At 37.6% G+C, this 12,858-nt stretch overlaps 1 protein-coding gene across 1 annotated transcript in view; it reads left to right on the forward strand.

The window, feature by feature from the left end:
• The window catches only part of TLR3 (toll like receptor 3), a 76,795-nt gene that overhangs the window by 46,738 nt on the left and 17,199 nt on the right, over positions 1–12,858 (forward strand). Inside the window, 2 exon segments of the mRNA XM_053703893.1 lie at positions 4,587–4,725; positions 4,728–4,777. Of these exon segments, the coding sequence (XP_053559868.1) occupies positions 4,587–4,725; positions 4,728–4,777 (189 nt within the window).

A 12,858-nucleotide genomic window follows, 5' to 3' on the forward strand; every position in this document is an offset into this window, starting at 1 on the left:
TCCGTATGAGACTTGGCAACTTGGATGTTTGACGCCTGTATCAGGATGTCGTCTAAATAAGGGGCCACTTCTATGCCCCGCGGCCTAAGGACCGCCAAAGTGACCCCAGAACCTCCATAAAGATTCTAGGGGCTGTAGTTAAGCCAAAGGAAAGAGCTACAAACTGGTAATGCCTGTCTAGAAAGGCAAACCTGAAAAAACCGATGGTGATCTTTATGCATCGTAATGTGAGGATAAGCATCCTTCAAATCCATTGTAGTCCTCTATTGACTCTCCTGATCATAGTTTAAGATGGTACGAATAGTTTCCATCTTAAATGATAGAATTCTAAAGAATTTGTTTAAGATCTTTTAGATCCAAAATAGGTCTGAAGGTTTCCTTTCCTTGGAACCACAAACCGATTTGAGGAAAACTGTGTCCCTGTTCCTCTATTGGAACTGAATGGGTCACGTACACAATGCAAGAATGTCTCTTTCTTTATCTGGTTTGCAGATAAATGTGAAAGGCAAAAACTCCCCTTTTTTTGGGGGGAAAGCTTTGAAATCCAGAAGATATCTCTGGGGTATAATTTCCAATGCCCAGGGATCCTGGGCATCTCTTGCCCACGCCTGGGCGAAGAATGAAGTCTGCCCCCTATAGGATCCGTTACCAGATAGGGGTCCGTTCCTCATGCTGTTTTAGAGGCAGCAGCAGGCTCCTTGACCTGCTTATCTTTGTTCCAGGTCCGGTTGTCTCCAGACCGCCTTGGACTGAGCAAAAGTTCCCTCTTATTTTGCCTTAGAGGAAGTTGATGCCACACCTGCCTTGAATTTTCGAAAGGCACGAAAATTAGGCCTTTTTTGTCCCTTGATTTGGACCTGTCCTGAGAAGGGCATGATCTTTCCTCCAGTGATATAAGTAATAATCTCCTTCAAACTAGGCCTGAATAGGGTCTGCCCCTTGAAGGGAAGTTAAGTAGCTTATTTATTAAAGTCACGACAGCTGACCATGATATAAGCCATAGCGCTCTGCGTGCCAGTATAGTAAAAAACAGAATTCTTAGCCGTTAGTCTATCAAAGGAACAAAGGCATCAGAAAACAAAGGAATTGGCTAGCTTAAGTGCTCTAAGCTTGTCAAATAAATTCATCCAATGGAGCCTGTAAAGCCTCATCAAGAGACTCAAACCAGAACGCCGCAGCAGCAGTGACAGGAGCAATGCGTGCAAGGGGCTGCAGGATAAAACCTTGTTGAATAAACATTTTTTATCCAATGGATCTAAAAAAGCACAACAGTCCTCGGCCAGAGGTAGTGGTACGCTTAGCTAGAGTAGAAACTCTTCTCTCTCCACCTTAGGAACTGTCTGCCATAAGTCCCGTGTGGTGGCAACTATTGAGAAAACATTCTTCTAAAAAATAGGAGGGGAAGAGAACGGCACACCTGGTCTATCCCATTCCTTATGAAAAATTTTAGTAAACCTCTTTAGGTATTGGAAAAACCATAAGTACACACCGCACTGCATATTATTTATCCAGTCTACACAATTTCTCTGGCACTGCGATTGTACACATTCATTCAGAGCAGCTAAAGCCTCCCTGAGCAACAAGTGGGAGGTTCTCAAAGCATAAATTTTAAATGTAGAAATATCAGAATCAGGTTAAATTCATCTTCCCTGAGTCACAAATATCACCCACAGACTAAGCATATTGTGAGGTAGTATCAGACATGGTTCTTAAAGCGTCTGTATGCTCTGTATCTACCCCCAGAGCTGTTTTGCTTTCCTTTAATTTCAGGTAGTCTGACTATTATACTGCTGCCAGTGTATTATACACAACCTTTGCCATGTCTTGTAAAATAAACGCTATGGGCGCCATTGATATACTTGGGCGCCATTTGAGCGTGAGTCCCTGGAGCGGGAGTCAAAGGGTCTGACACGTGGGGAGAGTTAGTCGGCATAACTTCCCCCTCGACAGAATCCTCTGGTAAAATAAACGCTATGGGTGCCCTTGATGTACTTGGCGCCATTTGAGCGTGAGTCCCTAAAGCGGGAGTCAAAGGGTCTGACACGTGGGGAGAGTTAGTCGGCATAACTTCCCCTCGACAGAATCCTCTGGTGATAATGTTTTTAAATACAAAAAATGATCTTTATTGTTTAACATGAATCAGTACATCTGGTACACATTCTAAAATGGGGTTCCACCATGGCTTTAAACATAATAAACACAGAGCCTCCTCTATGTTAGACATGTTAGAAATAATAAAGAGACTAGTAAGCTTGGAAAACACTTTAAATCAAGTTAACAAGCAAATATAACAAACGTTACTGTGCCTTTAAGAGAAACAAATTTTGTCAAAATTTGAAAAACAGTGAAAAAAGGCAGTAAATCAAACGAAATTTTACAGGTACATGTAATAAGTTAACAGAGCATTGCACCCACTTGCAAATGGATGATTAACCCCTTAATGCAAAAAAACAGATAAAAAAAAAAAAAAAAAAAAAAAAAAAACGACATTTTTTTTAAACAGACACAACAAAACTGCCACAGCTGAGCTGTGGATTACCTTCCCTATAACTGTTTTCTATGCAAAAATTTAAGCCAGCCATGTGGAAAAATTAGGCCCCAATAAGTTTTATCACCAAACATATGTTAAAAAACGATTAAACATGCCAGCAAACGTTTTAAAACACATTCTTATAAGAGTATGTATGTCTATTAATAAGCCTGATCCAGTCGCTATCACTGCATTTAAGGCTTTACTTACATTACTTCGGTAATCAGCAGTATTTTCTTTGGTCAATTCCATTCCTTAGAAAAATATATTACTGCACATACCTTAGCATATATCTCTATCAATCAGCCTGGTACCAGGTCGCTTTCACTGCATTTAAAGGCTGTACTTACATTACTTCGGTATCAGCAGTATTTTCTTAGTCAATTCCATTCTTAGAAAAATATTTTACTGCACATACCTTATTTGCAGGAAAACCCTGCACGCCATTCCCCCTCTGAAAGTACCTTACTCCTCAGAATGTGTGAGAACAGCAACTGGATCTTAGTTACGTCTGGCTAAGATCATAGAAAAAACGCAGGCAGATTCTTCTTCCAAATACTGCCTGAGATAAACAGCACACTCCGGTGCCATTTAAAAATAACAAACTTTTGATTGAAGAAATAAACTAAGTATAAAAAACCACAGACTCTCACGACCTCCTATCTATGTTGAGACTTGGCAAGAGAATGGACTGGGAATGGCAGTTAGGGGAGGAGCTATATAGCAGCTTGCTGTGGGTGACTCTTGCAACTTCCTGTTGGGAAGGAGATATATCCCATAAGTAATGGATGATCCGTGGACTGGATTACACTAACAGAGAAGAGAAATTTGACTCCAGTAAAGTAAAGATTTATTTCATGCTAAGAGAAATAAAATTATATAACACCTTCCTAAGGAGGTAGTGACTGCCATACCTTAGATTCATTTATAAATGACTTATAGATACTTTTCTGGCAAATAAAAATAGAATTCAGGGGTATGATTGCTTGTTAAATAGGTAGGAATTCTAATTGGTTTAATGTAAGGTCAGCTTCTTTATTGTAAATCAGGGTAGGGATCTGTATAGGGTGAACTCGATGGGCTTCTATCTTATTTGCACCTCATCTAATATGTTTAATATGGTATCATAGTTAAAAGGGCAGTAAAGTCAAAATTAAACTGAAATGTATAGCACACAACATTTTAAATAACTTTTCAATTTACTTCATTATCAATTTTGCCTAGGCTTCTTATCCGTTGTTAAAGAGTAATCCTGGCAGGCAGTGTATGCAATATTGTTTACAGCAATGTTATACATAGTTACAACCACTGCTGCCAAAGACTTCTATAGACACATGCACACTCCTAAGCTCCTACCAGCATACTAAACAAAGGACAAAAACAATTTAAAAACAAAGGAAAATTGGAACGTTTTTTAAAACTACATGCTCTATCTGAATCACCAAACTTTAATTTTAATTTTACTGTCCCCTTAAAGGAGGATTAAGATGGTGAAGACCTTGTTAGTGTTAATTGCACTGGGAAGTGATTGGGACTTGCCATTATATGTAATGATCAGGTCAGTGCAGTTAAGGTAATTTATGGTGAAGGGTTAAGGACAGTTTGGTTAGGGTTAACTTGCACTGGGTTGTAGTGGTTAGAGTTAAAGGGCAGTGGGGGTTGTCCAGTCAATTTGGTAAGTGTGATTTGCTATTAGAAGGTGTAGAATTGCTCAGTTTTGGGGTTGTTGGGTTGGGTTAAATTGCAGACGGGCAATTTCGGTATAAGAGGCTTTAGCATTGGTGACTAGTTAATATTGGACTTAATGTTATAGTCATAAATGGGCTAGTGGCTGATCATTGTAACTAGTTGTCATGTGACAATATATATTATGCTCTCCCTAAATATTAGCTAATAAGTTTGATGTGTCATAATGGACTATTATTTTATATATGTTTGGCAGTCTTTAAAGAGTGGTGTTAAATTATATAATAAACCATTTCATATCATGTGATGTATTATATTATTTTTATGAGTAACTTGTAAGTAAAACTAATGTATTAATATTTACCCACAGAGCTTGTGTGTTCTTGACTTGTCCCACAACAAAATGACTTCAACCATACTTGGAAACAAGCCACAACTACCAAATCTTCAAAAACTTATTCTGTCTTCAAATAAGATAACAGAGCTCACTAAAGACGGACTAGCTTTTCTATATACACTTCTTTAAAGACCCTTGAACTATCATCAAATGCCATAAAAATGGTAAGTATTTCTATCTGCATATTCATATTATGTAGTCTAACCTAAAGTGAGAAAGGACATTATAATGCATAAGCAGGGGTCACCTTTTACTCATTAAAGGGACATTGTACACTAGGTTTTCTTTGCATAAATGTTTTGTAGATGATCCATTTATATAGCCGATACAGGTTATTTTGTTGTTTTAAAAATGTATAGTTTGCTTATTTAATAAATAACATTGTACTGATTTCAGACTCCTAACCAAGCCCCAAAGTTTTAGAAGTAGACTGTGGTCTACCTATCCAGCTTGCTCCTGGTTGTGTAAAGGGGTCTTTTCACATGCAGGGTTTGGTCGGCTTTTTTTGCTTTCCAGCCCATTTCAATGGGTGTCCCAGCCTAAACTTTTCAACAGTGCTAAACTGGGAGCTTCTAAGTAAGGTTTTAAAAGAGGTTTTATACTGGATTTTTTAGATCAGTATCTGTGCATATTCTTCTTATAGTAGTGTCTATTATATGCAGTTATATGACAATTGGTATAATACTGTCCCTTTAAATACTTTGCTAATTAAAGGGACACTCAAGTCAAAATTAAACTTTCATGATTCAGATTAGAGCAGCAATTTTAGACAACTTTCCAATGTACTTATATTAACAAAATATGCACAGTCTTTTTACATTTACACTTATTAAATCGCCAGCTCCTACTGAGCATGTGCAAGAATACACAGAACATACGTAATGCATTTGTGATAGGCTGATGGCTGCCACATGATACAGGGGAGTGGAAACAGATTTAACTTTTAAATTTGTCAGAAAAAAAAATCTAACTACTCATTCGAAGTGCAGACTAAGTGCTATTGCTTTGTCCTTGTTATCTTGCATTTGCTTATTATGCAAATCTACTATAGTTACTGGTCCTTTAAACTGTTCCTTGGCCCTCTAACATACAAAAATGCATCAGTGCCCCAGACAACCAGGATATAAATAGAAAGATGATTCACAAGCTGTGGTCACACTGCCATGCAACAAATCCACTTTGGTTCCGTTTTTGCTGTTCTATAAATCTTATTACACTTATTTTTTGTGAGGAAAGTTAAATCTTATGAATAATAGTAATAATAAACACACGTACATATACACATTTTATTTGTGCATGTTGTGTGCATATTATTAGGTGTTTAACCCTTATAAAACAGTGTTAAACACATAATTAAAGCCAGCTCCAGAGCAGTAGGGCAGGACTGGAACATAGATATACACATCTGATGGACCAATGACAAGAGGAATATGTGCCACAAATCACTAGCCAGCATTTAGAAGTAGCACCTACTAGGTATTGCATATCAACAAAAGGATACCAAGAGAACAAAGTTAATTTGCTTATAGAAGTAAATTGAAATAACATGTTTTATCTGAACTATGAAAGTTTAATTCTTACTTCCATATCTTCATAAAATAAGGAAAAGTAAGTTTCGGTGAAACCAAATATCTGAAAAAAAAAGTTCTTCCTATTTCAAACAGCTGTTGTTTGGGAAACAAAAGTAACCAGTCTTGAGTACTACTGCTAGATTACTTTCAGTACCTTTTCTATAGAAATGTAAAGGGGGGGGGGGGGGGAATAAATAATTAAATAAATGCCTTTATAAAAATATGTATATGAATATACTTTGTGTTGAAAATTAATTTGTATAAAATAAAGGAAAATAGTATTTTTAATAAAGCTCCCATAATTTGATTTGCAGATTCATAATAATTGAAAATATTTGTAAAAAATTTGTCAACGACTGGTAACAATTTTAACCAATATAGGCCTAGATTACAAGTGGTGCGATAACTTTTTATCGCTCATGAGTATTATAAGTTGATGGGTATTACAAGTATTACAAGTTGAAAGTAAAAAAGACTCAGGCTCACTAACTTCAAAACTTCGGACTGCGCTAATTCCCTCTCTCCATAGACTTCAACGGGTAGCGCAGCGCTAAAGAAAAGCTTTTTCTATTTATTGCTTGCGCGCTAACCCAAGACTGCCCTAGACCAACTGTATTAAAGCCGAAGGTGCATCAGGATACTTTTTGTCTATACCTATATATCTATATGAATATATACATATATATATTATATATATATATATATATATATTGTATGTACATATAAAAAATATATATAGATATTTTTTTTTAAATAAAAATCTTTTTTTCTAAATGAACATAGGAATTTCAAGTATTTCTATTAAAAACATTAAAACATATTAAAATGTATTAAAAAATATATTGCATGCGTCAGGGTATTTGATTGGAAAGGCCTCAAAAGTGCATATAAATATATATACAGTATATATATATATATATATATATATATATATATATATATATATATATATATATATACAGGGCGCTGAATAATTTGCCCAAGAGATAGTGGTCTCATGAGATTTCTTAGTAGTCCCACTCCAAATTTTCACAATGTCATATGTAAACTTGTAATACGCAGCAATAAAACACTTTGTATATGGTCATAAACGTATAAATAATATAAACTTATTCTCTTACCTAAAAAGAGACACACACATATACTCATCTCTCTCACACACACAGAGACGGAGAAGAAAGGGAGACAAAAAAGGAAGATAGAAAGGGAGAGAGAGACAACAGAGAGGGAGGAAGAGAGACAACAGAGGAGAGGGTGCAGAGAAAGAGCAAGAAATAGGGGAGAGAAAAAAAAAGGTTGGGAAAAAGAAAGGGAGTAACAGAGAAAGACAAAGAGAGAGGAAGAGAGAGAGCTGGTAGAGGGAGTAGATGGGAGAGAGGGAGATAGAGAGGGAGAGAGAGAGAGAGTAGATGGGAGAGAGGGAGAGATAAAGAGTAGAGAGAGAGTAGATGGGAGAGAGAGAGAGTAGATGGGAGAGAAGGAGATAGAGAGGGAGATTGAGAGAGAGAGAGAGAGAGAGAGAGAGAGAGAGAGTAGATGGGAGAGAGAGAGAGTAGATGGAATAGAGAGAGTGATAGAGAGTAGATGGGAGAAAGGGTGAGAGAAAGAGGGAGAGAGAGAAAGAGAGTAGATGATAGAGAGAGGGAGAGAGAGTAAATAGGAGAGAGGGAGAGATAAAGAGTAAAGAGAGAGTAGATGGGAGAAAGAGAGAGAGAGTAGATGGGAGAGATGGAGATAGAGAGAGTAGATGGAAGAGAGAGAGTAGATGGGAGAGAGAGGGAGTAGATGGAATAGAGAGAGTGATAGAGAGTAGATGGGAGAAAGGGAGGGAGAAAGGGAGAGAGAAAGAGGGAAAGAGAGAAAGAGAGTAAGTGATAAAGAGGGGAGAGAGAGTAAATAGGAGAGAGGGAGATATAGAGTAGAGAGAGAGTAGATGGGAGAAAGAAAGAGAGTAGATGGGAGAGATGGAGATAGAGCGAGAGAGAGAGAGAGAGAGAGAGTAGATGGGAGAGAGAGGGGCCTATCTATCAAGCTCCGTATGGATGATCCGACAGCGTCGGATCAGGACCGATAGACCGTTGTTAAATAGGCCTCAGAGAGTAGATGGAAGAGTGAGAGTGATAGAGAGTAGATTGGGAGAAAGAGGGGAGAGAGAGAGAAAGAGGGAGAGAAAGAGAGAGAGAGTAGATGATAGGGAGGGGGAGAGAGAGTAGATAGGTGAGAGGGGATAGAGAGGGAGACATAGAGAAGAGAGAGAGGAAGGGTAGGTTAACATTTAACACTTTGTTAAAATTGTTTTTTAGCACACTTTTAACAACTCTTCAACAAAAAAAAAACTGCCTAATTGATATTCTCCAAAATGTTGCAAAGATGTTTACTACACAGATGTCCACAGTAAATTAATTTAGGAGCTAAATTACTCAATGGTTTGTTAAACACAGCTCTAGTGCTGGCTAGATGAACATCTCCATAAGTTATACTTTTTAACAATCCAAAGGGAAAAAAAACTTTAATACCTTAAATAATTATAAATGAAACTTAAACTATTCTCTATGATCTAAACACAGTTTTAGGAATGATTGCAACAAACATACTAAAAATATAATTACTGTTTTAAAACAAATAGCACAACTTGGAAATGCAATGCCAAGATATATAGCAAAGATTATGTTAAGTACGGTTATGCCTTGAAAACATGTTCAATAGCTCCATCAAAAATGTCATAGTTAGCATCATGGCACAAGACAGCAGCCTAAGAGGGATATTTATCATGCCGTCAACTATGCTGCATACGCCGGCACCAATACGCTCGCCTAACATCGCCAAACATCGCGGCCGCGGACCTGAATACGCTCTCATAAGTTATTAAAAAAAGCTGTCAAAAAGCCACGCACCAAGTACGGGGCAATGAGCAGCGAACTGTTGCTAACTAACAGTCATCAATCTCGCTGCTATTCGGCTTTTTCCCAACTTTATTTATACTCTGTCATTAAACACCCGCCACTATACTAAAATGTTTACCCCTATCCCCGCCGCACCCGTAGCACACCGCAACACTAATAAAGTTATTAACCCCTATCCCTCTGCTCCCGGAGCCCACCCGCAACTAAATAAATGTATTAACCCACTACACCCCTGGCCTCCCACATCACTACCACTTACTAAACCTATTAACCCCTAAACCGCCAGCCCCCCACATCGCCATAAACTAAATTAAGCTATTAACCCCTAAACCTAAACAACCTGCTAACTTTACATTAAATATTAACTCATCCCTATCTTATAATAAAGTTAAACTTACCTTTAGAATTAAAATAAACTATTTTAAACTATTAATTAACCTACCCTAACTATTATACTAAATTACATTAAACTATATTAAACTATTAATTAACCTACCCTAACTATTATACTAAAATTACATTAAACTACAAATTAAATTAACTATATTATATATTTAAAAACCAACCCTACTCAAGTTATTTAAATCTACAATAAAGAATTACTAAGTTACAAAAAATAACAACTAAGTTACACAAAATAAAAAACACTAAGTTACACAAAATAAAAAACACTAAGTTGCACAAAATAAAAAATAAATTATGAAATATTTAAACTACACCTAATCTAATAGCCCTATCAAAATAAAAAAGCCCCCCAAAATAAAAAATTACCCTGGCCTACATAAACTACCAATGGCCCTTAAAATGGCCTTTTGCGGGGCATTGCCCCAAGGAAATCAGCTCTTTTACCTGTAAAAAAAAATACAAACACCCCCCAACAGTAAAACCCATCACCCACACAGCCAACCCCCCCAAATAGAAATCCTATCTAAAAAACCTAAGCTCCCCATTGCCCTGAAAAGGGATTTGTATGGGCATTGCCCTTAAAAGGGCATATAGCTCTTTAGAATTCTATCAGCCAATAGGAATTAAGGTTGAAAAAATCCTATTGGCTGTTGCAATCAGCCAATAGGATTGAGCTTTCATCCTATTGGCTGATCCAATCAGCCAATAGGATTGAAACTCGCATTCTTGTTGGCTGATTCGATCAGCCAATAGGATGAAAGCTCAATCCTATTGACTGATTGCAACAGCCAATAGGATTTTTCCACCTTAATTCCTATTGGCTGATAGAATTCTATCAGCCAATCGGAATGTAAGAGACGCCATCTTGGATGACGTCATTTAAAGGAAACTTCATTCTTCAGCGGCGATCGTAAGAAGAGGATGCTCCGCGCCGGATGTCTTGAAGATGGAGCCGTTCCCGCGCCGGATGGATGAAGATAGAAAGATGCCGTCTGGATGAAGACTTCTGCCCACTTGGATGAAGACTTCTGCAGGCTTCGCTGAGGACTTCTGCCACTTGGATGAGGATGGATGTCGGTCTTCGAAAACTGTAAGTGGATCTTTGGGGTTAGTGTAAGTTTTTTTAAGGGTTTATTGGGTGGGTTTTAATTTTAGCTTAGGGACTTTGGGCCGGAAAAAGAGCTAAATGCCCTTTTCAGGGCAATGGGGAGCTTAGGTTTTTTAGATAGGGTTTTTATTTGGGGGGTTTGGTTGTGTGGGTGGTGGGTTTTACTGTTGGGGGGGTGTTTGTATTTTATTTTACAGCTAAAAGAGCTGATTTCTTTGGGGCAATGCCCGCAAAAGGCTCTTTTAAGGGCCATTGGTAGTTTATTGTAGGCTATGTTTTTTTTTATTTTTGGGGGGGCTTTTTATTTTGATAGGGCTATTAGATTAGTTAAATATTTGATAATTTATTTTTTATTTTGTGTAACTTAGTGCTTTTTTATTTTGTGTAACTTAGTGTTTTTTATTTTGTGTAACTTAGTGTTTTTTATTTTGTGTAACTTAGTTGTTATTTTTTTGTAAATTAGTAATTCTTTATTGTAGATTTAAATAACTTGAGTAGGTTAGGTTTTTAAATATATAATATAGTTAATTTAATTTGTAGTTTAATGTAATTGTAGTATAATAGTTAGGGTAGGTTAATTAATAGTTTAATATAGTTTAATGTAATTTTAGTATAATAGTTAGGGTAGGTTAATTAATAGTTTAGAATTAGTTCATTTTAATTCTACAGGTAAGTTTAAATTTATTATAAGATAGGGATGAGTTAATATTTAATGTAAAGTTAGCGGCTTGTTAGAGTTGCGGTGGGCTCCGGGAGCGGCAGAATAGGGGTTAATATAATAATTTAGTTGCTGCAGTGTCTGGGAGCAGCGGGACATTGGTTAATACATTTATTTAGTTGCGGCGCTGTCAGGGAGAGGTGGGATAGGGGTTAATAACACTATGTAGGTGGCGGCGATGTCGGGGTGGCAGATTAGGGGTGTTTAGACTCGGGGCTTATGTTAGGGTGTTAGGTGTAAATGTAACTTTTATTCTACCATAGAAATCAATGGGATATCGGGCAGCAGTGAACATAAGCTTTCGCTGCTTTCAGACTCCCATTGATTCCTATGGCATCCGCGGCCTCCAGGGTGGTGGATTGAAAACCAGGTACGCTGGGCTGGAATAGCCGCGAGCATACCTGTTAGAAAGTTTGATAAATGGCAAAAGTTGTCAGATAGTGCTGAATTTGTATTCGGAACATCTGTAATGACGTAAAACATCGATCTGTGTCAGACTGAGACCAGCGGATCGTATGTTACGTCACAAATTTCAACTTTTGCCGGTCTGTAGGCTTGATAAATATGTCGAATCAGGCTTGCCACAACTACGCTGCGGAATTCCAGCATATTTGTGGTTGACGGCTGCTTGATAAATAGGCCTCAAGGAGTTAACATCACGTACAGAAGCCGAGTTTGTGAAAATTATATTGCAGCTATAAAGTGGAGATTGGAGCATGGAATGATGTGTAACTGCCGCTGGAGTGTGTCTCTACAGCTGCAGTTACACCTTTTATTGCCCCTGTAAGTAAAACATTACACACACAAAACGGAAAAAGCTGTATGGTGCCTACACATTTACACTGGCTCGAAACAAAACTTTCTGTTGTCATCCACCCATAGCAGTGACTCACCAAGTTCCTGGTCTCATGTGAGGGGCTCATGAATATCAAACATTAGCACCTCTGATACCTAAATCTCCTGCAGGGATCCAAGTCTTCTGCTGGCCTACTGAGCACAATTTGCTCCACAACCTGACATAGACCCACTGAACCTCCCTCCTAACATGCTGCAAGACTACAGTGCAGCGCGGCTTCTAGTTGCTGCACGGCCACCCTGCTCCCCACTCCCTCTCTCGCCCCAAAGCCCTTATGTCTTGCAAATGCCCACGCACAGATAATGGTTACATCCTGTTGGGGGGGGGGGGGTATAATTATTTTAATTTATTCAAAAGTTTAAATAAAAAATAAATGCTTCCTATGTTGCCTGGTGTAATTATGTAGTCGTCCCTGACCACCGGACAACTGCATTTTATTTTTCTCTCTCATTTGTTTATATGTACTGTATGTATATGTGTACTTACATATTTACACATATAAACACATAATTACACACACACACACATATATATATACGTTGATTGGAGTAGCCGTGTTAGTCCAGAGATTTAGATATCAAAATAATAAGAGTATTGCATTGAGCAATGATACTTTTTTATTGGACTAACTATACATTTATAAGATGACAAGCTTTCGGAAGAGTGTCTTCCTTTTTCAAGTCT

This window comes from Bombina bombina, chromosome 2 (genome assembly GCF_027579735.1).
Source record: "Bombina bombina isolate aBomBom1 chromosome 2, aBomBom1.pri, whole genome shotgun sequence".
Lineage (NCBI taxonomy): Eukaryota > Metazoa > Chordata > Amphibia > Anura > Bombinatoridae > Bombina > Bombina bombina.